General features: G+C 35.5%; 2 protein-coding genes across 8 annotated transcripts in view; one reads left to right on the top strand and one right to left on the bottom strand.

The window, feature by feature from the left end:
- The first annotated feature begins 1,291 nt into the window (after positions 1 to 1,291).
- LOC125061947 (p53 and DNA damage-regulated protein 1) lies at positions 1,292 to 2,275 on the top strand. The gene has a single exon (XM_047667588.1). It carries the CDS (start codon positions 1,351 to 1,353, stop codon positions 1,741 to 1,743), a length of 393 nt encoding a protein of 130 aa, XP_047523544.1. The 5' UTR covers positions 1,292 to 1,350; the 3' UTR covers positions 1,744 to 2,275.
- The window catches only part of LOC125061945 (serine/threonine-protein kinase mig-15), a 43,329-nt gene continuing 19,672 nt past the window's right edge, over positions 2,270 to 25,926 (bottom strand). The window contains exons 11-22 of one of the 7 annotated variants that reach the window (XM_047667581.1): positions 25,691 to 25,711; positions 22,045 to 22,141; positions 20,283 to 20,412; positions 18,193 to 18,319; positions 15,611 to 16,429; positions 14,344 to 14,463; positions 10,483 to 10,831; positions 9,002 to 9,222; positions 7,449 to 7,639; positions 5,990 to 6,116; positions 3,542 to 3,676; positions 2,270 to 3,078 (exon numbers count right to left, since the gene is read on the bottom strand). In XM_047667581.1, coding sequence (XP_047523537.1) covers positions 2,830 to 3,078; positions 3,542 to 3,676; positions 5,990 to 6,116; positions 7,449 to 7,639; positions 9,002 to 9,222; positions 10,483 to 10,831; positions 14,344 to 14,463; positions 15,611 to 16,429; positions 18,193 to 18,319; positions 20,283 to 20,412; positions 22,045 to 22,141; positions 25,691 to 25,711 — 2,586 coding nt within the window. In that variant the 3' untranslated portion in view covers positions 2,270 to 2,829. The remainder of the gene's footprint in view (positions 3,079 to 3,541; positions 3,677 to 5,989; positions 6,117 to 7,448; positions 7,640 to 9,001; positions 9,223 to 10,482; positions 10,832 to 14,343; positions 14,464 to 15,610; positions 16,430 to 18,192; positions 18,320 to 20,282; positions 20,413 to 22,044; positions 22,142 to 25,690; positions 25,712 to 25,926) is intronic. The other 6 variants (XM_047667584.1, XM_047667582.1, XM_047667585.1 and 3 more) reach the window with 6 other exon arrangements.

The following is a 25,926-nucleotide window of genomic DNA, read 5'->3' as shown; positions in this document are numbered from 1 at the left end:
GATTTTGAAAATAATTAAAGTTAGTTCAAACTGCTAAAAAAAATAAATATAAGTATAGATGAAGGTATAAATAGTAACTTTTTTTTGATATTCCACATTTAAAATATGAATACAATTTTATTTTAAAATTCGGATCTGTAAACAAATTTATTTTACAGGATTATACTTTTGTAAACATTGCAATGGTTTTGAAAAAGTATATAATTTTTTTAGAAATCATTTTAAAAAAGTTACTCAAAACGTAAATGATGTAAACTTCTTACATGAAACTTTATATTTTACTGTTAATTTAGCTTGTTAAAACCTTATATTCTTTAAAGGTTTTCTCTTATTTCAGTAAAAAAATGTTAATGAAATAATTTTATTATTAAAATAAGCGTAAAAAGTTTTCAACCAATTATTATTGTTAACCACATTATTTATACATTAATGAGTTTGCTAACTCTACTCAGAACATTTTTTTTTCAACACTGACTTAGCGCACTCTGCTGATGCATTTGAAAACTAATTCACGTTCCAATTAAGCTTCAGCATTATGCGGCATTGTTCGGCACTGAGTCGCATTATGCTCTGTAATTGGAAAACGCACTATCGCTATTAAGAACAGTGTTGCCAGTTTTTGCTTTGCCACTGCCTTTTTATTTTATTTTAACAAATCATAGTTTTTAATGGCTCAAAATTTATAGTGTTTTTTACAGTAGTTATAATAGCTATCAAAGCGAAAATGTTGTCAGTATTTAGTATATTTTGTCTATCGGTTTTTACTGAAGGCCGCACCTACCAGTTCCTGTATTTATAGCAACCAGAATATGTAATAATTAATAAACGAGTTTCGTGACATTTCGTGTACTCGTTCCACGACCGAACCCGAATTGACCACAGAGTCGAACGGCAGTCATAGGAACGAGTGTCAAAGATTTTTTTAATATTTATAGTCATTGAGTTAATATTTAAAATTTTGATAAATAACGTTTGTTATTATTATCGACCATTGAATAGTCGTTTTGAAATAAACCATTCAAATTAACGGTTTTGCACTAATTTGACTTTGACATTATTCATTTAATATGATAATAATGACAATGGCAGCTGACACTAACACCATTGATTCAAAATACTATTAAATTACTACAGACTATCAAATAGTCTGTTAATTTGTAGATCTTATTTCTTAACTGATTTGACTTTGAAGTTATTAATAATGAAAATGGCAGCTGTGAGCTGACAGTTGACACCAGCGCCACCACCCCGATATATACAATACCAAGATTTAAGCATAAAATTAGAAATAATAATAATCCTTGTTAGTTGTTATTAAATTTTTAGTAGGTAAGACCTAAGGGAAATGAGATGGATGATCAGACAAAAACTTTAAAGTATCTGGTATCAGTAGAAAAATTAGCGGATGAAATTTTAAGTGACAAACGTGAAATAGTATTATTGGATAAAAGGAGAAATCAAAACCGGGAAGCTTTGAGGGACCTGGCAAAATCCGAACAAAAGAAATGTTGGGTTACCGTTGGTTCTGTGCTTGTTAAACACAATATGGAGTCAACAAAATCATTGCTAGAAGCAGATCAGAAACAACTTGATATAGATATTAACACATTACGTAGTAATCTTAAAGTAAAAGTTAACAATTTAAGGGATTTGGAAATGCAAGCCCCTGTGCCTGGTCTAATGTTAGTTCCAATGTCAAACAGGGAAACTGAAGCTTTGTCTAAGAGTGGATTAATTCATTGATTTATCTAGAATGTATTACTGCCTTAATTCTTTGTTTAGGTTATATGAATTTTGGCATCTCTTTAAGCCTCTAGAATTTCAGGTTCGATAGTATCAGATCAAAACTCATCAAAATGTGGATATAATTTACGAGATAAATGTATACACTGTTTTTGTCTAATATAAATTGTCACATTGATGACTATTATGAGCGACATTAGAGATTATGATTGGCTTCAGAAATTTTAACTATAATGGTTAGATTATTAAGAGTCGCAACTTAGCTGTAAATACATTGTCTAATTCAATGTTTTTGACATATGATAGACACCTAGCACTAAATGTCAACTCTGAATCCTAGCGTGCATGTATTCCACCAATGGAGGTTATGATTTGCAATTAACAAGATTCATATCTTAGTACTCAAAGACTGACAATGTGTGGACAATAAACAGATGTAGAATTCTAAGGCCATTATGCATGGGGGGTATCACTGATTGTTGTTAAAAAAAACATATTTTGTATAATTAAAATAAAACAAAAGATATAAATATTTTGTGTTTTATTGGGCTAAGGTAATTCAAATAAAAAAGTCATCAAATATATAATTTCAATATGCACAGTTACATCTTTATACATGTAAATAATATACATAACAAATAAATAATAAATAGTACCAAATTTTGGATTCATCATTCATGGTTAATATTGCAGATTGTGATAATAATCATATACAGTGAGCTAAGTGCAGATTTGTGTTCTTAAAAGAATAATTTACATCACCTACGATAACAAGTTCCGTCATGGCAAATATTTGAACATAACCAATGATTACCAAATTATATATGGCATATCTAGTCCGATTTGTATTTGCAAAATAAATTCTAAGCATTAACTTACTTATCAATAATTGTCAATATAAAAACATTAATTTATAGGTTATTGCTTAATATATTATATATCTTAGTAGCTTGTATTGAAATTACATAATTCAGTACAAAATGCCACAGTCCTCAAGTCTTTTGAGCACGTCTGAAGAATCACTTGATATATTGTGATTAGGGCTTTTCGCATCACAGTTTTCGGGGCCTTCGCCCTCTTGTCTCGTTACCAGTTGGCCATGCCCGGTTTATTGAGCGTCATGAAATATATTTGGCAGGAAGAGCCGCCTTTTGCAGACGAGAAGAATACTTTGTCATTGCGCTCGCATAAGAATTTCAGCCTTTGAGCTTTTTTGTGCATAAATACACCGTCAAGATGGCCGCTTTCCACCGACCGGATTTCTATGGCCTTGTTGCCCCATCCCATTATTTGTCCAGTTCCAATGTACGCTACTGACGTTGGCATCTCACCCCACTGAAAACATTTAATACCAGTTAAAACAACTAATATTATCTACAAACAATACAGTCTTTAAAAGTACACTGTTTGATTTACATTTGGGCATATATTTCAAGTGTATTTTAAAGTGATACTCAAAATTAAATAGCTTGATCTACCATACCACTTTAAATTAGTTTTTTTTTGTTTTGTAACATCTCAGTAACATGGATCATAAACACAAGGGTGAATGACCTTAGGTCAACGACCTCACACCTGGATTCTGTCTAACAAATTAGTCAGAATTACTGATTTTGGTTACCAATTTTTTTAAATTCATCTCTCATTCAGTAAAATCACTCAGATATTTAAAAATTACACACTACCGTTTATTCTGCAAATTAAAATTAAAAATTGGTCACATTGACACATACAAATATTATTTTTATTTTGCTGAAACCCGAAATAAGGCTTTAACCTTTATAAAAGCAATACTCACTTGTAAAACAATATTCTTACTAACACGTCCATACGTGTTAACATACACCCCTTCATTGTCATAACACAGCAAAAGTTGTCCACCATTTGAGTTCGGTAATGGTACGATGCAGTGAGGAACTATTGCACCTTGGGTCTGGAAAGAATTTGTTAATAAATTCAAATGTGCAATTAAATCTAAACAACATAAATTTTGCTAAATTAATTGATATACTTTGCAAGATTTTTATGTATAAATGTGAAGACATAAAATAATAGGCTAGGGGCCTCATAGCCTAGCGGGCTTATTAAGTGGCAGCTAGGTGAGGGGTACCGGGTTCGATTCCCGGTTCGAGAGCAAGTTTTAATTTAATTTAAATTTGTTCTCGGTCTTTGGGAGGGTTGTGCGGTACCGGCCGAGTGCTTAAACCGTACATGGAGGACACGGTCGAATTTTTAAGGCAAGCACGAATTATAAAATCTTATACTTGACGGTGGCTAATGCACAAATCGTGCCAGAGCCATTATAAAATAATAATAATAATAGGCTAGAGAATCCTGAGATATTTGCTACACAGTTAGTTATTAGATAGCCTAACGTTACCCAACACAAAAAGTAAGATGATAAACTACTTTTATATGCATTTGTCGCGTTCCTAACAAGACTGCATTACATTTATAAAAACCACAGCGGTTCTAATGTAACATATTATTTTTTTTATTTTTTTTAAAGACAATTCACACCAATTGACCGAGTCCCATGCTAAGCTGGTGAAGCTTGTGTTATGGGTACTGGGCAACGGATATACATACATATTATAGATAGATAGACATATAAATACATATTTAAACACCCAAGACCTAAGCACAACACCAAATGCTCATCACATCGATGTTCGTCTCAGCCGGGGATCGAACCCACTAGACCAATGAGTCGTCAGATTTTATTATATTATTCTGTAAAAAAAAATAAATAGAAAATATCCATGAAATATCAAACCTGGTATGTTCATAGATTATTATATATATATCAACTTTACTATATGGGTCTGTATTTATGACATTTTTAACCAACTCAAAAAAGTTCATAAGTTTGATTTGTATGAGATATTTTGGAATTGAATAATAATTGAGTGGCTTTTAAATATTAAATTTCGTACGAGTATGTCTATTAAACATATCATACACTAGCAGACACGGCCAAGCGTTGCTGTGGCTAAGGTTTTAGTTATATTACATAGTAGTAAGCTATTCAAGGGAAACGGTAGGAGAACACCAGTCATGGGGACCATGCTTTTTTGGTGGTAATGCCATTAAATTGTAGCTTATGAGAAACATTGGTACTTTCAACAGAGCTGTTAGAATTATGACTGTCAAATAATAAACAAATAATTTGCAATAAAATAATATTGCGGGTATAAATTGAGATGTAAGCTATCCTCTCTTTTAAGTTAGATCAAACTGTCACGGTGTGCAAATTTGACTGATATCGGTTCGGTAGTTTAGGAGTCCATAGCGGACAAACAACGTGACACGTAATTTATATATATTAAGATAAAATATTTTTTCATATAATTCATTAATAAGAAACGCATGTCTGGACGAGAAATGTCTAATATAGGTGAAAAGTATTAACAAGTTTTAAAGCAGTATTGATTGTGACTCTTTTTACACGCTTTATATTAGCTTCACCTGTATGTATGTATGTATGTATGCAACCGACTCCTTCGGACCCGATTTTGACCCACTTTTAACGGACAGATTTAATTCAAACTTTGCGCACCTGCCAAAGCTCGATGACAATGTAATAATCCGAAAAAAAAAATGAAAAAAAATTAAATAAAAACATAACTAAAAAATAAAAAATAAATAATAGTTAAAAAAAAACTAGAACACACGCTTTTAAAGCACATCAAACTAAAAACTTTCTGAATCTGAATCTCTGTGCCATATTTTTCGTCTATCGAGCAACCCACGCTTTTTCACAATAATACCAGTATTTTTTGTTCATTACCATTTTCAGCCTAAACTAGGAATTATTGGAACGAAGTTCCTTATCGCGCGTTGTGAAAGGGGGCTAGACGGAATAAATTCTTACGAAAAGTTGTCACGACACTTTTTTACTATTTGCTATTGTAATACACCGGTTCTCGTCCGATCACGAAGTTAAGCAACGTCGGGCGAGGTCAGTACTTGGATGGGTGACCGCCTGGGAACACCTCGTGATGTTGGCTTTTTTTTTGTCGTAAGATTGGTGTCGAGAAAATCTATCATACTATTATTATACCAATTAACATATAAATTAATCGAAAGGAATTTCGTTCCATCCGGGTGTCCCTTGAAACCTCTAAAGTTTTTTTCACTTTTTAGTTTGATGTGCTTTAAAAGCGTGTTTTTTAGTTTTTTTAGAACTATTATTTATTCTTTTAATACCTCTGATGGAACATACATGTTACATTGAAAGACTCACATGTTTTGGAATATAAATGTCGTAAACGCTGGCCGTGTCCAGATCGACCGCGTGGAATCCGTCAGCCGATCCATAGATAACCTTCAGTCTGGTGCCTTCCTCTATTGTTAGATCCACTAAGAGAGGCCTGGAGTAGAAAGCAAATTGTTTATGAATATACCAACAATATTTTATTTTAAATATACAAAGAATTTATATCAAACTAGTGGACCCGACAGACGTTGTCCTGCATGATATTTCAAGCGATTAGTAAAGCAAAGTATGAAAGTACCGACTGCAGCGCCATCTGGCAGGCTGATTTGTGAATCTAAACCATTCCCAGATCCCCTTGAACACACACAAAAAATTTCATCAAAATCGGTCCAGTCGTTTTAGAGAAGTTCAGTTACATACACACTCACAGAAGAATTATATATATAAAGATTAAAAAAATTTTTTTTTTAATAACACCTACTTATTGGACAAAAGAAAATATTTTCTATATGAAGATAAAATATCTTGAAGAATCCAGATAATTAGCAAAATAAAAAAGATAGGTAATATAGCCAGGTCCGGGGTCCCGCTGTTTTTTTTATATATTTTAAAACATAGGATTATAATTATATATTATTATATATATAGGGGCCGTTCCAGTATTACCTAAGCAGATTTACTGCAATTTATCCCCCCCTACTGTCAACAAAAGTAAGCGAAGCTCTCAAAAATAATAGTAGATAAACATATTAATTTTTTGAGGGAATCCTCGAAAATGCGTTTCGTTTTCAACCATAGACAATGTATGGGTAATATGAGTAAAAAAAAGTAAATAATTACTGTTGACGTAATCACCAAATAAGAAAATCAAAGACAATATATTGCTTACGTAATACTTGAACGGCCCCATAAGTATAGAAACACTGTATTTAAAATATTTAAACGAAAATTACAAAGAATCCAGATATAGGGGGCCATCCATAAAGTACGTCACACGTTAATGGGGAGGGAGGGTATCACCGAAGTGTGACAAGGGGCATGGGGGGGTCAATACTTTTGTGACGTCACATATTAAAATTTAAAATACTAAAACGCAAAGTTTGGATGTGAATTGATATACAAAAAATATAAATATTTTTATCTTTAATTAATATAATTAATCGTTTATTAATTTCTAACTAGTTTGTTTTTTCGGTTTTATGAAATGTTGGACTTTATGTTGATTTTATGAGATTATTATTTAATAAAAATAAGTAGAAAATTAAAATAGCTGTTTTCTCTCGATTATTTTTAAATACATACATAAATTTTAAAAATGTGTGACGTCACATCAGGAGGGGGGGGGGGGGTTTGGTTTATAAAAATGTGACAACCTGTGACAAAGACGGGAGGAGGGGTTCATAAAATTCGTGTGACGTACTTTATGGATGGCCCCTAGTCAGCAAGAGATAATTAGTCATTAATTACTATGAATATTTTCACCAACCTGTGCTGGAGATCACCAAAGCTTTTGAAGGCCATAAACTTGTGGTAGGGCTTCGGGGCCCACGCGTATATCTCGATGGAGTCCTTCAATGCGATGACCAGGAACTTGATCCTCTCGTACTTAACGATGCGGAAGTGGACAGCGCCCTGAAGCTCACCCACGTTGATCCAGCCGTTCCGCCTCTCCACTTGCTGTAGAGATATAACAATTAATTATATAGACAGACCAACATTTTGATTGTATTTTACCAACATTTTGGGTAGACCAGGAAAATCAATTCTATATCTCTATATATCTAATATATAAAATTCTCGTGTCGCGGTGTTTGTAGTTAAACTCCTCCGAAACGGCTTGACCGATTCTCATGAAATTTTGTGTGGATATTGGGTATGTCTGAGAATCGGACAACATCTATTTTTCATCCCCATAAATGTTAAGGGTAGTCCACCCCTAAATTATTATTTTTAAATTTTTGGTTATTTTTTTTAATGATACAGCATTAAATATACATACAACCCCTAATTTTAACCCCTCTACGATCAACCCCTTTTTAAATTATTAATGTTCGTTCCCATACTCCTCCGAAACGGCTCGAGCGATTCTTAAGAATTTTTTGAAGTTATACTTTTTTAGGAGCACATTTTACGATGCACGCGCACCGTGACACAAAATTAACAGAATGAAGTTGCCCACTAATTGAAGTTATACTTCTTTAGGCGCGTTATGAAAAATTGATGAGAGTGAAATTTTACGATGCGCGCGCACCGTGACACAAAATTAACAGAATGAAGTTTCCCACGGAAGATGCTACGGCATTGGACATAATTTAAAAACAACATTCGAATAATAATAGAATTTATGTTACACTTTATGTAAGAGAATAATAATAAATATTTATTTATTTAATTTTTCAAATGTAAACTGACTATAATGACTCCTTTTCCAGTCTTTGATTATTTAATTGTAATTAATTATTTGCATGCAATCAAAAACTATTTTTAATAATGCCAAAGAAGTATAACTTCTTACGCGCGTACATAAGTACACGCACCCTTTTTTTGTAAGTTGTTTGGATAGAAACTTAATAAAAACAAACAATCTTCGGGTTGGATTTAGAATTACGTCGCCCGTATTTGATGATACTGATTATGCAGGTGTCTTGGGGGACCTTGATTGGAACACCTCCAAGTGATTTTTGTCGCCGGAGTTGCGTCAAGTATTAAAAAAAAAAAAAAAATTGTGTAATGTATTGAAATTCGTAAACAAACCTTACATTTTCTACTTTTCTATTGGTTATTAGAGATGTGACATTCCGCATAAAAAATCAATTTTGAATTAATCGATTGTTTTTTTAGCATGAAAAATCGATGAATAAAAAATAATAGATTTTTTTATAAACCCAACCCAATCTTCAATTAAAAATAAAAACCAAATATTTTAAAAAATATAGTTAAATCTGTCACTATAATTGAAAAGCTACCTTTTCATGTTTTTTTTTCGTGTACTTACGATCTCAAATCAAATGGAAATATTGTGTCAAATGGAATACATACATCACTTAGTCCGTCCGTCCGTAAGATCTTGGACTTCAACCAGCTGAGATAATACACCCGTACACGATTCTTCTTCCCACTGACAGTGACCAGAATATTCTGCCCCTCCAGAACTTCCATCTGCTGGAATCTACGTCTGGATATCAGCTGGTACACTTTGCCCTGGCCAGAACGGTCTAACAGCATCAGACCGTTCTCTGTACCAATTAGAAGGTTTACACCTGGAAAAGTAATTTAGATCAAATAAAAAGGCTTTAAATAACTGTCAAAATTACCTATATTATGTATATCTCCTTATGTAGATGCATATGTCACCGTAAAATTGTAAACACCGTTAGATTGTAATCTATCTCGCGAGATTATAAACTGTCGAAAGATTGTGAACCTCAACGAACTGCTAACAATTTAACGTATTATTATTCGGTAGTTATATGAAATTGTTGGGAAGTAAAATTAATCTGTAATTGACCAAAGAAGTTTGAATGATAACTAAGTTAGTGTAGTACAATCTACCGAATAATAATACGTTAAATTGTAAGCAGTTCGTTGAGGTTCACAATCTTTCGACAGTTTACAATCTCGCGAGATAGATTACAATCTAACGGTTTTTACAATTTTACGGTGACACATATATGTCAAAAACTAGCGAACCGATATTGATGAAACTAAAGACCAGTTCCCAGTTTATACCTGATTAAAAACTTTTGAGCATTGTTTGCCTAATGGCTTCAGCGTGCGACTCATCCTTGATGTCGTAGGTTCGATCCCCGGTTGTGCACCAATAGACTTTCTATGTGCGGATTTAACATTCACTGGAACGGTCGAACAAAGAAAACATAGCGAGAAAACAGGCTCGCCCTTAGAGTCCTTAGACCCACCCTAACAGTCGACGGCGCGGCGTGTGTCAGGCACAGGAGGGTGATTAGGTGAGCCTATTAGATTAACAAATGATCATGAAACAGATACAGAAATCTGAGGCCCAGACCTAAAAAAGTTGTAGTTAAAAACTTTTAAATACGATTTTTGGTTTCCGAGAAGTTTGTACGACACACGTACTTAGCACAGTCGGAGAATAAATATATAAAGTGCTTTTGTTATGGAGTATTCATTGGCTAAGGGAGTCAAGTATTATACGTAACGAATTTGGGGGAGGGGGGAGGGGAGGGGGGGGTGTCCCTTTTGTAAAACGTTACTATGCGTGGCGGGGATTGAATTACGCGTTATTGTCAATATTATTTTCGACTTTCCAGTACTTTACACCACACAATGGTAACTAATAGGTATAAAAAGTGACTCGGTGGTCACGAATCGTTGTATTATACTTGGGTACAGAAAAATGTTACGGTGCGTTACATGGGGGGGGGTCCATTAATCACCAAAAATTGCGTGACGTCAAGTATTAACTTGAACACTCCCTAAGGTTGGTACCATCCTTGGTATGATCCTAAAAATAAAAAAACGTAGACTATAAACATTCTCACCCCACAACGCCGCACACAAAATCTCCGAATTGAATCTCTTCTTGTATTTCCGTATCTCCGGCGTGTCGGACGACAGGTCGTGTCCCGTCGGCGTCACGTTGACATTAACGTGACTCTCCCGCCTGGAGGCGTTGCCCGAACCGCCCGTGCTGCCCGTGGACCCGGCTCCGAAGCCGAACGTGAGGAAAGACCTCTGCTTCTGTTGTAATGGAAGGAATTGTTGGGAGCCAACGGACGTGTTCGACGGGGAATGCTGTAAGGGTGATACGAAGGACTTCGACGGCGTGGATTGGACGGAGGATATGTGATGATGATGAGGGGAAGGCCCACCGGCTATGGCTTGCCTATACTGTAAGAGAATTCTATAGTTAGGCAAGCGAAGTATATCTGGCATACGGTTAGTTCCATCTCCCTTTTAGCATTCATTAATTACGCATTTATGTTTAGAGATACCAGCGCCCGTACTCGAATAGCAACTGCATTGACGCATCTTTGGAATCGCTTGGAACATGTTATTGTTGAGGTCGGGCTTATAGAATTTACAGAGGCAACCCCTGGTACAAGAAGCTACGCAAATCGTAATAGATTTCTTTATTACTACAGTCGAATATAGATATTTATAAATGTTAACGTAAAATTGTAAACACCGTTAGATTGTAATCTATCTCGCGAGATTGTAAACTGTCGAAAGATTGTGAACCTCAGCGTACTGCTTACAATTTAACGTATTATTATTCGGTAGATTGTACTACACTAACTTAGTTATCATTCAAACTTCTTTGGTCAATTACAGATTAATTTTACTTCCCAACAATTTCATGTAACTACCGAATAATAATACGTTAATTTGTAAGCAGTTCGTTGAGGTTCACAATCTTTCGACAGTTTACAATCTCGCGAGATAGATTACAATCTAACGGTTTTTACAATTTTACGGTGACATAAATAACTCGAAATCCTCAGTAGGTAAGTCGAAAAAAATGGCCATTCTCTTCCGTTGAACCCCTAAATACGCGATATCTCGAATGATTTAGACTTTGTAATTCGAACAAAATGTTTTCGCTACGAAGTATTGTTACTCCATATTTATACTCTGCATAAGTTAGTAAAATATAATGAATAATAGCTTAAAAATAAAGAAACAGCTTTATTACAACAAATCTTAACAGTCAGACTTTCCGGAATTACTCAATAATATTTGTTTATAGATCAAACGGGGAGGAGGTTCATCTGATGTTAAGGCCCATAGACACTCAATGCCAGACGGGTCGCGAGTGCGTTGCCGTTGCTTACGTAATTAATGAATGCCTCTTATTAGTTTACATCGTCGGAAAGTTATTGCTCGGCATCTACATTGTGTTTGCAGGCAATGATTTGTGATTTAATGATAATGATTGTTCACAGCAGTGATGCCAACTCCAACAATTCCCCTTAGGACCATCTTCAAATACCTACAAATATCAGTTTTGTACCGCGCAGCCCGACAACGCATTTTTCTTGCATAAAGTCAGCCGGTACTGTATGCAAGAATTTTCTTTCTAAGCTCCAAGCCTAAACAGATGATCATCAAAGTTCGTAACCTGACACATAGATGGCGCCACTAGTATTAAATTAACCTCTTCAGTTAGCCCTTACAGTGCCACATACTTTTCTTGACCGGCGTACATTGTAAGGTTTGTGTTTATTGTCATTACTTTATTGGTGCGTATTACTTTACCATCTACTAATATCCAATAAAAATCATGCATTTTTAATTACAATAGCAAAGATTTAATTATCGAACGGTTCGGTTTGCTATAGTCGTATTTTTAATTAGACGATGCCAACTGACAGTAGCTAATGTCACTTTGTAAAATAATGTTGCCATATTTAAAGTAGGTAATAGTGATGCGTTCAGTTCTTGTTCAATCAGATGAATGAACAATGAGTGTGAATAGTTAATCATTTCAAACAATAAAAGAATATTATTTCTATTTCAAAATTGTATAAAAGTGCTCTGATATAAGTTAGGTACTAGTACTAAGTAACTACAATCAGTTTTTTGACGTTTTATTACAAAGTGCGGCGCGGCGACTAGTGCCATCACCGATCATTAATTCAGGGTTTTTTACTTTGTCACAACACTATTTTTATTTAATTAAAAACTGACAACACCGTAAACGTCAGTTGACTTCGTCTAATTAAAAATACCACTATAGGTATCTTAAAAGATATTATATTAATAACACAGGTAACAATCCTTCCTAAGTTTGTGTCACATTTATAAGCCTAGAACTGTATTTTCTAGATACTAGTATCATTGTTTTATTAAGACATTTCAATAAATTATTCCCCTTATAATGGGTCATTTACTGGAAATACGAATATTCATGACAGGAACGCTCTTACCGGCTAGTAATAGAACATTACTTCAAAAGACACGTGTATAAATTTAACTGTCGTACTATTAGTTTGTGTGAAGTATTTTTAAAAAACTTATGCTAAATTTTAGATACTTTTTGGCGAAAATACTCAAATAAATGTATCTCCTAAAAACCCCTAAAGGCCGATTTACATTATCTTAGTGTTTAGGAGAGTGCTTTAGGATAGTACTTTAGTTGAAACATGTAAACGCTACTTGCTTTAGTAAACGCTACTTGCTTTAGTAAATGCTACTTGCTTTAGTACGGTTCTACTTGACTTTCAAGTTGAATCAAAATAGAATCGCTTTTTATTTTTGTTTCAAGTGATACCCCTCCCGCGCCCGCGCACCCCCCGAGATCTTCCCTCGTTGTGTGTAAACACGTAATTTAGTCAAATCTTTAGGAGAGTGCACAAGTGCCGTGAAACGCGTGCGTGTTTTTTGATTTTTAAAGATGGCTAAATGGTCGGAACATACAACTATCAAATTTGTGTCTGAATATGTTGTTCACGAATGTTTGTGGAACGTTAAAAACAATTTATACAAAAACAAACAGGCTAGGCATTCGGCATACACTGCCTTAAAAGAAGCTATTTTGTTTATTATTTATATTTAGTTTATTTATTTCGAATAAAATCTCGTCTTCTATTTGTTCCATAACTACAGTTAGTATTTTGCGTAGAATAGAGCGTATTTGCCGACGTCGTTGCGCGTTCATTGTGGCGCTGTAATGATACTCTACTGGAAGAAATGTAAACGTTCACTCGCATCGCACTAAAGCACTAAAGAACTTGCCTTTCAAGTTATAGTAAAGCACTCTCCTAAACACTAAGATAATGTAAATCGGCCATAAGACAGCTTGCATCCCACAAGTTGGCATCACTGACTCACAGTATCGCTTAAAGAAACAGGTCGCTATTGAACGACAATTGTCATTATCGATAAATAAAAATATTCTTTGATTTAATTTAAGAAATGTTTTTAATTTTTACTTTGCAATTGAAAATCATAGATTTTCGTGTAACAAATCCAGCCATGCGACCGTCAATTAGTATACGCTACTGTTCTCGTACACAGAAGGGAGATAGATCATCATAGCCAGTTAGAATAAACAAAAAAAAACCCTCCCCCGTAAAGTCAAGCTATGAAAATGAAAAGAGAAGATATGAATCAACATTCTATACGCGATAAAGCATTGTCTGCGTTCGTACTTACACGATTTATGGAGTTCCGCCACAGCCGCGACCATTGCTCCGTTGGCGAGGGCATGATTGACAATTTATTAAATTAATACTAAATTATATAAGCGCGTAATTTGCTTGGGCTCCCAACTAATAATCTCTAAATATATTTAGGAACCCCTTCAAAGTCTAGCGTCTAACACCTTAAAATTAAGCACACAAAATGATCGATGTGGATAAACGGCACGATTTAAAACCCATACGAATTACGATATTTACCTCTTCGCTCGTGGACTTGTCGAGTCTCGGTGGTGTGGTGGGTTGGCCGGCCTGGCTCAAGAGATCGGGGAGCACCGAGCTCGTGCGTGAGCCACTACCTTCATTGCCACTTGAACGGCCCTATGAGGAGTGCGAATTTTTCAAATATTTTACTTATACCCAAAACTACCCGTTAAAATTGTTCACCAGCAATGATTAAATGATTCTTATTGACAAACCGTTTCCCTCAATTACCTAACACATCTCTTTACATTCTCTAACATATTGAATAGGTACCTTATCATATACGTAGGTCCTTAGCTAGAAAATATATTTAAAAAACAAAGCTACATACATCCGCCATTTTGATTTTCAATGTTCAACAAAGTGAATTTTAAACCCCTCTCAACGTTTTGGTTTATCAGTGAAATTATTAAATATTTAATGGTTGTGTTAGGGGCTGTCCATTAATCACGTGAGGCAAGAAAGGCAAAAACATGAGGGGGTGGGGGGGTGAGAAGTAACGCGGGGAGTTAGTGTTGACAGAAAGTCTTATGGTCGCATGATTACAGCAATATTAAGTTTATATACATAGACGAAACACACACACACGGTTGTAACTAGCCCTGGCTCAGCATTATGCTGTGGAGTAGATGTTATCCACAGCGCTGGTCATTCAGCCATAGACCAAACAACGCAAAAGCAACCTGCAACCTTTCTGTCTACACCATCTCATCATGACACCTATATTTAAAGATACTATTAAAAAAAAACCAAGATTCCCCATTGATACTAAAACATACATGTGACTTGGGGGGTATATTTAAATCTTACACCTCCCCACGAGGGGGGGGGGGTTAAAATCACGTGATTATGGACGGCTTATGAATAAGAGAAACAAGACTTGACGCTATGCCTCCGATGAGCATTGGACAGCATGATGGTGCAAGTATCGTTCCGTCCGTTAGTGTCGAAGTGAACTTCAAAATCGAGCGCGTTAATTCTGCATCAGCACTAGCAAACACATGCACAAAACATACACACGACGATATCCTCCAGCTTCTGTGAACTAATGATCATTCCCGAATGTTACATCTCCTCTCATCTCGGCAGGAAACGGTCGAGCACAGATTAAAAAATATTAGTAGGTGCTTTGTTAATGGAAACTACTGCATAGCTCATCTAAATCACGCCAAAATACACGAGCGATATTGAACTTGTACCCACAACCCATAGCATAGCAAAGTTAGTTGTTACCTCATACATGTTAACTATCCCAAGCAATTACCTGGTCCTGTGCAATAACCGCTTCCTGCCTCGACAGGACCTCAACGTTCCGATTCAAATTCCTTCTGAACACAATATCAGACTCGGTCTTCTCTCTGCGTGGTTTGTACGCCACGTTCTCTTTGCTCAACGTGTTCGCAGTGAGATCCAGTGTATTCTCAAAGCAAATGCTCGTGGCTGGCGAATCGCTGTTCAGGCTACTCTGGCGGCTTTTGTTTTCGCTGTCCTGTCTTATTAATTCGGCAACGCTTTTCAGCGCGTCAATTGGATTGGAAGCCCTATCGGGTTTAGGTTTTTGCACGAATTTCAAACTGTCCATTTTTATGAAATCCGTCAGGATAGGCTCGCCGGGTATTTGAGGTTTGCTCTGTTTCCTTGTGTGATTGAAAATACCGCTGGAACGTTGTTTATTCGCGCCCGGTGGAGCCTCGTGCTTCGGAATGTAAATAGCCGAATGGCGCGTACTAGAAAGTGGAAAGAAGTCGGAGTTCTCCCTTCGGAAGCCTCTGAAAAATCTATTCGGAGGGTTCAGCTCCTCCTGTTCCTTTTTGAACTTCATAATGTCTGTGAGTTTCTCCTGCGTGCTCTTGTCTGTCTTTGGGAATTTGACACGAGATGGGGGCGTGGCGATCGCCTTGTATTTGGCCCAGCCGTCTTCCTCAATTCTAGATTGACGTTGGAGCTGTGCTCGTTTCGCCGTCTCCTTGCTGGGATCCTGTTTCTCTTCTTTATTATTTTTCGATGGAAAAAATCTGGCAAAGTCCCAATCCTTTAAGAGGACGGCTTCGTCGACGTCCGACTGCCTCTTGTCGTTTTCCCTCTGATTTAACATTAGTATGAAAAGCACAAATAAAATTATAAAAAAATTCTGCTCACTATTTTGGCGTGAAATTGTACTACCCCACCCATAAATATTTAGAGATATACCATAAACCATATCTACTGTTTATGTAAATAAATTTGGAAGATAAGGGAGAGTTCAAGTATTACGTCACGCAATTTTTGGAGATTCTTGACCCCCCCTCCCCCACTTAACGCACCGTAACGTTTTTCTGTACCCAATAGTAAAACGTTTCATGACCACCTACACCACTTCTTTTTACCTAAAAGTTACCATTATGTGGTGTAAAGTAATGGAAAGTCGAAAACAATATTAACAATAACGCGTAATTCAATTCCCCGCACCGTAACGTTTTACAAAAGGACCCCCTCCCCCCCAAAATTCGTTACGTAATACTTGAACGCTCCCTAGCACTTGCAAGGGGAGAGATCAAAACCATAAAAATTAATAGACCTCACATGATAGGTTAAAAGTATGATTCAAAATGTCTCGCCCTCTTACTTATAAAGTTTTTACAACTTTAAAAATTTAAATGTTATTTAGACATTATAAGTAAGTTGGGTCAAACAGCTTCAACAACTTTGAATACATGCCAAATAATTGGGAGCAAAGTATTGTACTTGTGATAATATTTCTCATTTTTATTATAGAACATACCACTGCTAATACTTTATTACATATACAACAGTATTTAAACCTGATCAAAGAAAAAATAAACGTAAATTGTACGATATTGTTACCAGTTCTTAAGGTGCGCTTACACGGGCAATTAAAATTGCTCAATTCCAGTCAATACTCGTCAATTATGACGTCACGACTACATCAAGCAATTTACGGCAACGGCAACAAGCATCAATACTGCGCAATACAATATTGAGCGATATGGCACAACTTCATCAACTAGGCAATACTGTCATACACGAGCATTTCCGTATTCGCTCGCTATGGACGACATTCTTCTTGCTGCGGCGGCTTGTTGCGCTTTTTTTATTATTAATCAAAAACAAAAAAGAAAGAAAAGGAATAGGCGTCTGGTGCGTCAAATCTGGGTGCGATCGTTTTTGGCAAAGAGGCCGCAATTTTCATTGTGAAAATAAATTAAACAATTAAAGAAAAAAATAATTTATTAATTACATTTTTAATTTATTATTTTTTTAATTTTTCTTTAATTCTTTAATTTAATTGTTTCTTTTTCAAGAATTAGATAATATATTATTCAAAAACTTTACTAGAATGTCACGAACATACTTTGAATTACTTTTGAATAAAGTAATTAGAAATTATTATTATTTAGACCTCTCGCTGTCCCCGCGGAAGCAAGACGGCAAGCCGCAAAACAAACAAGTGCGAATGAGACATATACAAAAATTGCTAGGAATTTCCAAGTCCATTGGATATTCGTCAATTCGAATCTGCGACATTGAGCGATATGAAATATCTGGAGCAATTAGAAGCAATATCGCCGAAATAATTTATTGAATTCATTGCAATTGCTCCATTAATTGCTCCAGATCGGTCCATTCGTATCGCCGAGCAATTATTGCCCTCGTGTAAGCGCACCATTAGAAGGATAAGATTCAATCGAGATGTGACAATTGTCAAAAATATGTCACAAATATTAAATTTTACATACGTATTACTATGTTTCAAATAAGTGCTTTTCATTATCATGAATATGAATCATTTTGAGAAAATATCTCTCGATAATACAAGACTTTGCTCCAAAATCCTAAAAAACTCACCCGCTTAACTAGCGTTCTATCAGCGTGGGGGTCATCGTCGTCGGGCGTTGGGGGCAAGGGGCGAGTGGGGGGACCGGCGCCGTCTTCCGACACCGCGGACAGTCCCGGCCTATAGCAAAATTCGGGACTAACAAGCCGAAATAAAACCAAAAAAGGAAGGAAATTCGAGGTGACGTGAACCAAGCGTTGACAAAGGTATGGTGAAATGGGTTTCATTATTGAAAATAGGGTAGATGGAAATTAAATTTCCGGAACGGGTTTGGAAGATTGTATGTACGAAGCAGGGAAAAGCGTTGGAAGAAAACAGAAAGGTGATAATGGAAAAATATTGCGAAACAAAATTGAGGGTATGAACAAAATAAAGTCGCAACGTAAAGAAAATGAGGGTAGCATGTTAGTATCATGATAATGCTTTCAAATATACGATGAACTTGATGAACAACATGATTTAAGATGTACTATGTGTATGTACACGCGTTAGAAGTTATACTTCTTTGGCGTAACAAGAAAAAAATCTTTTCAAAACATTTATTCTACGTTTGTAGAGAAAACTACACTAACAATAAGAAAAAAAGGTATTTAATACATTGATCTAGGTAAATAATGTTGTCTATAGCTACAGGGTGTCGGTTTATAGTGACGGTATGCGCGCGAATCGTAAAAATTTACTCTCATCAATTTTTCATAACGCGCCTAAAGAAGTATAACTTCAATAAAATAATGATGATTTGTTTTAAAGTTATTTCAATAATATATTAAGGCAAGAAGAATAAGTGAAGAATGTTGAAAGAATTTCAACAGCGGTATGTTACATCATTGCGCAAGTTTTATACCAGGCGCAATTTTAATTATTATTATCTGGTCTTATAAGAAACAATACAAATTCAACAATAACTCCAAAGACTTTTATTTACCGTCACTGTCATTCCCTATTATATTAGTTTATTGCTAGTTCTTCTCTTCCGTTCTACGCCCTTGATTTGAAAACTGGCAGTAAGTGCTCGTTCAGACACAGCGGGAACCGCGCGATTGTCAGATCGTGCGGTTTGAACCGCAAAAATGGCGACTGTTCAAACATTGGCGGTTAGTTAGCGATCAGTTTCAAGATGGAAGTCGAAGAGTAACTAACGTGTCTGTAGTTGATACAGAAAATAAAGAAAAGGCAGATTCAGAGAGGATCGACTGACACGTGGTAAATTTGTAACACTATATCCCAATTTAAGAATGTTTGAGAGAATTTATTTTGACTATTTGAGAATGTCAATAAAATCTTTTGATGAACTCATTGAACTAATCAGGGAAGATATTTCAATCTCTGAAACCCATATGAGGGCAAGCGTGTTACCAGAAGAAAAACTCTCCACTTCATCAATAAATAACTCAGTGTCGAAGCGATAGCGAGCTCACGGTGCTCTTGTTATGACGTGTTAATCGCGCTGTGCCCGCAATGCTAATGAACGCTGAGTAAGATCTTCATAGTAATAGAACAGCGCGGGAGTATCGCGATTCTATTTTCTGGTGGTTGGGTTGCGGAAACCGTGCGGTTTGATTAACCGCGCGGGTATGTCTGAACGATTACTTAATAACTCATACAAATAAGACCCGCGCGATTTCCATGCGATTCTGAAATCGTGCGGTTCCCGCCGTGTCTGAACGAGCACTAAATGTAAAATTAGAAGCATTTAATATATATAAATTTTGACGTGATAACGTCTTTAAATCGTTTTAGTCGGGTGACATGTTCAGAAACTTGTGTCACACCAAAACCTCACGAGCGCGATCGCAGGTATAACGAGAGAGAGACGGACCGATCTCCCGTCTCATCTCGAGCGCTGCCAGTCATTCCGTGAATGTATGAAGAAAAATGTATATCATAGTCGAATAAGTAAACTTGTCATTTTACACCCGAAATTTATCATCAAAAGTGTGAATAAAACGATAGATGTAATTTAAAATTTGAAAAAATTGTTATCTTCATTAATTCCTTACTTCCCAAAAACTTATATCACCAATAAGACGTTATCACGTAAACATCTCGATCGTAAACCTACTTTACAAACAACCAATATTTTTTTTTAAATATTACTTACAGCGGTTTGGGTGGGTCACTGGCCAACAGCGTCCCATCATTTCTCACTCGACCCCCGCCCTCATCTGGATCCGAATCGCTGTCGGACTCTTCGAATGTCGGTTCTGGTGGGTTTCTTTCCACTGGTGGACCTGGAAGCAATACTACTTGTTTGTAGTATATTTACTGTCTCAACGTTTCAAATGTAATCTTAATATATATAAATTACGTGTCACGTTGTTTGTCCGCTATGGACTCCTAAACTACTGAACCAATTTCAATCAAATTTGCACACCATGTGCGATTTGATCTAACTTAAAAGATATGATAGCTTACATCTCAATTTATACCCGCATTATTATTTAATTGCAAATTGTTTGTTAATTATTTGATAGTCACAATTCTAACAGATGGCGCTGTGTTGAAAGTACCAACGTTTCACAAAAGCTACAATTTAATGGCATAACCACCAAAAAAGCATGGTGGTCCCCATGACTGGTATTCTCCTACCGTTTCCCTTGAATAGTTTACTACTAATTAATATAACAAAAACCTTAGCCAAAGCAACGCTTGGCCGGTCTGCTAGTATTATTGAAATTGTAACTGTAATCGCACGCAACCACAAATACTTGCTCGTTCAGGGCGTATACGTACGTGTACGCAGGTAGCCTGAAAGAGTGCGCTTTGTGACTCATTGTTGGAAGTCCGTATGCTTAAGGGAGCGTTAAAGTATTACGTAACGCAATTTTTATTGACACCCCCCCCCCATTTATCTCGCCGTAACGTTTTTCAGTACCCTAGCAAAGTACTGTTCTCAAGTAAAGTAAAACGTTTCGTGACCACTTAGTGACTCTTTAGTTAATATTATGTGGTGTAAGTCGAAAAAATTAACAATAACGCGTGTCCCCGCCTCGCATCAAAACGTTTTACAAAAGGACCCCCCCCTCCCAAAACGCGTTACGTAATACTTGAACGCTCCCAACTCTTTATATATATTTTGTAATCGATAAAACATTAAAATAATCATTGGCGATTAAAAAGAGTGGCAGAGAGTTTCTTGCCAGTTCTTCTCGCCCGCTCTACGCCCTTGACTTGCGAACTGGTAATAAATATTGTTTTTTTGACGTTCATAAGGGTACTTGGTTATTTATATGAATAAAATTTGAGTTTGAATTATTTTTTATAACTTGGTTCATTCTTTTACCCCATAAGTTGTAATTTACGATAATGTGTGAACTACTGAACCGATTTTGATGAAACTTAGGACAGTTTTCATTGACATACACCTATGTATTTACTTAGGCACCTATAGATATCATCTAGAATTGAATTGAAATTTGATTTATATAACCAAGGACCAGATCCCCGATTAACAAAGACGTTGCTGCTGGTATCTCCACCATCGACATCTTTATATGTTCGCAGAGTTCACAGTAGCGATATTGTGTATCTTATGTATTTAATATTATATATGTTTCGACATTATCGCATTGGCTTAGGGGCCGTTCAAGTATTACGTAAGCAGGTTAACTGCAATTTATTCCCCCCCCCCCCTCTCCTCTTGTCAGCAAGATTAAGCAAAGCTCTAAAAAATAATAGTATGTAAACGTATTATTTTTTTGTAGGAATCCTAATATGTGTAAAAAGTAAATAATTGCTGTTGACGTAATCACCATAAAATAAAATCAAAGACCCCCCCCCCCTCCACCCTACACTGCTTACGTAATACTTGATCGGCCCTTTATTTTTGTGAATAAATATATAGATTCCTTCATAAACCACACCTTGTCCATTAGCTGGTGCTCGTGGAGGACGATTCGGTGGCTCGTTGCCGGAGACCACGCCCAACTCGTTCAATTGTGCGGCCAGCTTATCCAGGTCCTAAAAAAGTATTATACATTATTAGATGTACAGATTCTTCTATTTTCTGCGGCTCTATCAAGTTTGAAAAGTATTTTATATAATCTCATTCGGCAATATCCTAATTATGAATACAGACTTTTATTGGCATATTTTAAATATAATCTTTAAGGAAATTAAAAAATTAAATTAAAGCATTATTCTCCTAACAAAACAATGCTTTAAAATATTTTTTAATTATTAAAGTACATTGAGTCCCGACCAAGGAGGTTTCAATTCAATTTAAGTACACATAATCTGTGGTGAGCGCTGGTTCCGAGCGAATAGACCAATAACAGACTTTTTCCATTTTGGCGCTATTTAGTACATACGAATTTGAGTAATATTTTGTTAGATACAACTTTAGTAGCAAAAATGTCAAGCAACACCGACGATACCGATGAAAAGTTAACTCGTATAGTCTTTTGCCAGAAAAGCGTACGAAAAATGTTACCAAGACTTTATGACTTGGAAACCTATAGCCATGAGATTAAATAAAGTAGTGTATGCAACTGCATATAATTAGGTATTAAAGTGTAATCTTATCAAAAAACTACACTCATATTTTAATACCCTTTATTATATGACAGTTAACTACTATTTTCATCGTCCTTTTAATGGACTTCTTGGACTAAATTTAAATAGAAAATCATAGATTCAGATTCGAGACTTAAGTTTTTAAGGCCCAGAACACACGGTGAAACGCAACTGCAACGAAACCCTTTTGAAATTATTGATTTGAAACCAGTTTCAACCATTTTCCACACACGCTGCAAACACAATCATTTCGGTTTTCTTTGAGAACAGACGTCTGCAGAATGAGTTCTTCGAGTGACGAAGAAATTGTGGTTATGTATTTGTATCTTCGACAAAGAAGAAGGCGCAAAAGGAGAACTATGTGGATATATCCCTACATCGAGACGAATATCAACTTTCTGCCGATGCTTTATCAGTCTCAGTCTTGCGAGAGTAGCTTGATAGTGTGGTATTATACAAGCAAGGATACTTTTCCACTTCTAACACAAATGTAATGTTTTTTGTTCGTCGTCAGCCATTTTGTACAAAAGAAGCCAAATCCGATGAATGAAACGCAACGCGAGTTTCCTGCACGACGGTTTCAATGCGACTGATTTGAAACGCGTTTCAAACCGGTTTCAAACTGGTCGCGTCATGTGTGGTCTCTCAAAGGAATCTATGGCAGAAATTTAGATGCAACTCAAAAGTAACTAGAAGTTGCAATTTCGTTGCAGTTGCGTTTCACCGTGTGTTCTGGGCCTAAGACTTAAGTTGCCCAATGTCATATACATTATTGACATACGTAAGTCTCGAATTAAGATCTGAGGGTTAATTACCGATCCGATTTAGAAACTCACAACAGTACACACGTACTTCTCCACTACTCCGGCATCCGGTTTTAAACGATCCGATAACTTGCTAGATCGGAACGCGGTGTTTTATCGGAAGTGATGCCTCTTTGTCATCGAATGTATGACAATATAGCTAATGGTGCGTACAGACTATGTAACATATTATATAACTTGTGTTTTATAACACGTCCACATTATATAACCTTGTTATTCAACATTATAACATAAAACAATTCTGTACACATTAGAATAACAATGCAATATAACCATTTTAAATAACAAAAGAAAAACAAAAAATAAAAAAGTGTGTGTACAAAGTACACATGTCAGAAGTGAAACTTCTGTGGCAAACTAATCTTGAAGTGTTGTTCATATTTATACAAATCTAAAAGTTTAGATTTCCGATACTTAGAGGGACGGAAAAAGGGAGATATGTTAGGAATTTAATGAATTTAATTGTCATTAAAATATTAAGTGTCGAATAATAAATAATGTGACGGTAATTTTTTTTCCAACGCCGATAAAGAAGTTTCACTTCAACACGGAACATGGCGCGTAACCGAAAAACGTGACGCGTAACGAAAAAATGTTACACTAAATTTTTTTCCAACCCCGATAAAGAAGTTTCACTTCAAAATAACGTAGATGCTGGGTTCGTCCTAGCATACATATCAATAACATGTCATTATAACATGTTTTATAACATTCAGTGTCCACATTATCTGAAACATGTTGTATAGCAATGTTGTATAACATGTTATGTTATATAGTCTGTACGCACTGAGTTGTTGGCGGTTAAAGGCAGGACTCATCGTGAATCGTAAAGCCGAGGAATTTTAATAAAGCACCGATTATTGTCGGATAGTGGAGAAGCACAATCCGGCCTTCCGATATTTTTCTCATGACTAATTCCGGTTTCCGACGCCGGACTGGAGCAGTGGAGAAAGGGCCTTAGACTTGACTTCAATTAGTTATAAAAATATATATATTGGTATAACTTCTATTAATACGTGTCAAACATGATAAGAGCCGTAATACGAAGTTATTTTAAACCTCATACAAAGTATTTATGTATTTATAAAAAGCACAAAATTGGTGGAAACAGCCATTACCAGCCTGGTGTAGTCATTACCTCAAAACTTGTAACTCATTCAAAACTCAGCCAAATAGGCATTGTCTAATTAGACCAGTGCCGATAATTTTTGAAACCAAAAAAAATTACAGTAGGATGAAACCCATTAGAAAAGCAGGGGAATATGATCAAAATGAAAGGAAAAATAAATTACGGTCGATCTGAGGAAGGGAAGGGGATGACGGGTCTGGGCGTTACTGCATACGATTTTTTGCATTTTCTGAGAAGATTTACTATGGTAATATATATATATTTTTTTACCATAGGAAAGTAGAGATTTCAACGAACTGAAAGCACACCAACTTTTTGAAAAAAGCTGAAATTTTGACATCAGAATTTTCGATTGAAAATTAGGGTGTTTTTTCGGTATTAATAATATAATAGTAATTCAAAATAAGGTGAAAAAATAAATATTTTTAAACAAATAAATTACAGTATATTTGGGACATAATAAGGTAAGTTTTCACCAAATTTCGTTTAAAAAAATAAATTTTTGTAAAAGATAGAAATAAAAAACCAAAAAGTTGGTTTTTCGAATTTTTCACATAAATTTTGAGGTTATGTGAAAAATGTGTGAATACAAAAGTTTTAGATATTTTTATTACCTACAACTTTGCCATTTAACTTTCTTCGATAGGACTTTTAGTTTTGCCGGAAATCGAGATAAACCGTTTTTTACCCTTAAACTCCCCCCCCCCTTCCCCTTCCCGACCTCAGATCGACCGTAATTTATTTTTCCTTTCATTTTAATCATATTCCCCTGCTTTTCTAATGGGTTTCATCCTACTGTAATTTTTTTCACTTTTTATTATTTTTAAAGGCTATCTGCACTGGTCTAAATTGAACACGGAACACTTTAAAATAAAACAGAACTACTATTTACACACACATATATATATAAATAAATAATTTTATTTCTTATATTGAATTTAAAAAAAACACTGGCATATAAACTAAGACTTTTAACATATATAACTAGCTAAGCATATATACCAGCTGTTTCCACCTCATATAACAAATGAAAAAACACACCTCGGGCCTTCTTGGCGGTATCTGCATGTGCAAACAAAAACAGCGTGACATGAAAATAAAAAAAAAGCTTTTAAAATAATATTACGACACAAAAATCTCTGCTTTAAACAAAAACACAAATTCATTACTGTTTATTAGTCTGTGCGGAAACAATACAATTATTTAGTTTTCATTTATTCATTAAAAAATTGGGTTCGAGTGTTGCCAACAAAAAAAAATCTAAAATGTGTTCAAGT

Source organism: Pieris napi, chromosome 24 (genome assembly GCF_905475465.1).
Source record: "Pieris napi chromosome 24, ilPieNapi1.2, whole genome shotgun sequence".
In the NCBI taxonomy this organism is placed as follows: domain Eukaryota; kingdom Metazoa; phylum Arthropoda; class Insecta; order Lepidoptera; family Pieridae; genus Pieris; species Pieris napi.
This window is presented reverse-complemented; position numbering and strand designations above follow the sequence as displayed.

Bases quoted from the DNA above. Each gene is read 5' to 3' on its own strand.
- LOC125061947 (XM_047667588.1), top strand. From the start codon at position 1,351: ATGGATGATCAGACAAAAACTTTAAAGTATCTGGTATCAGTAGAAAAA.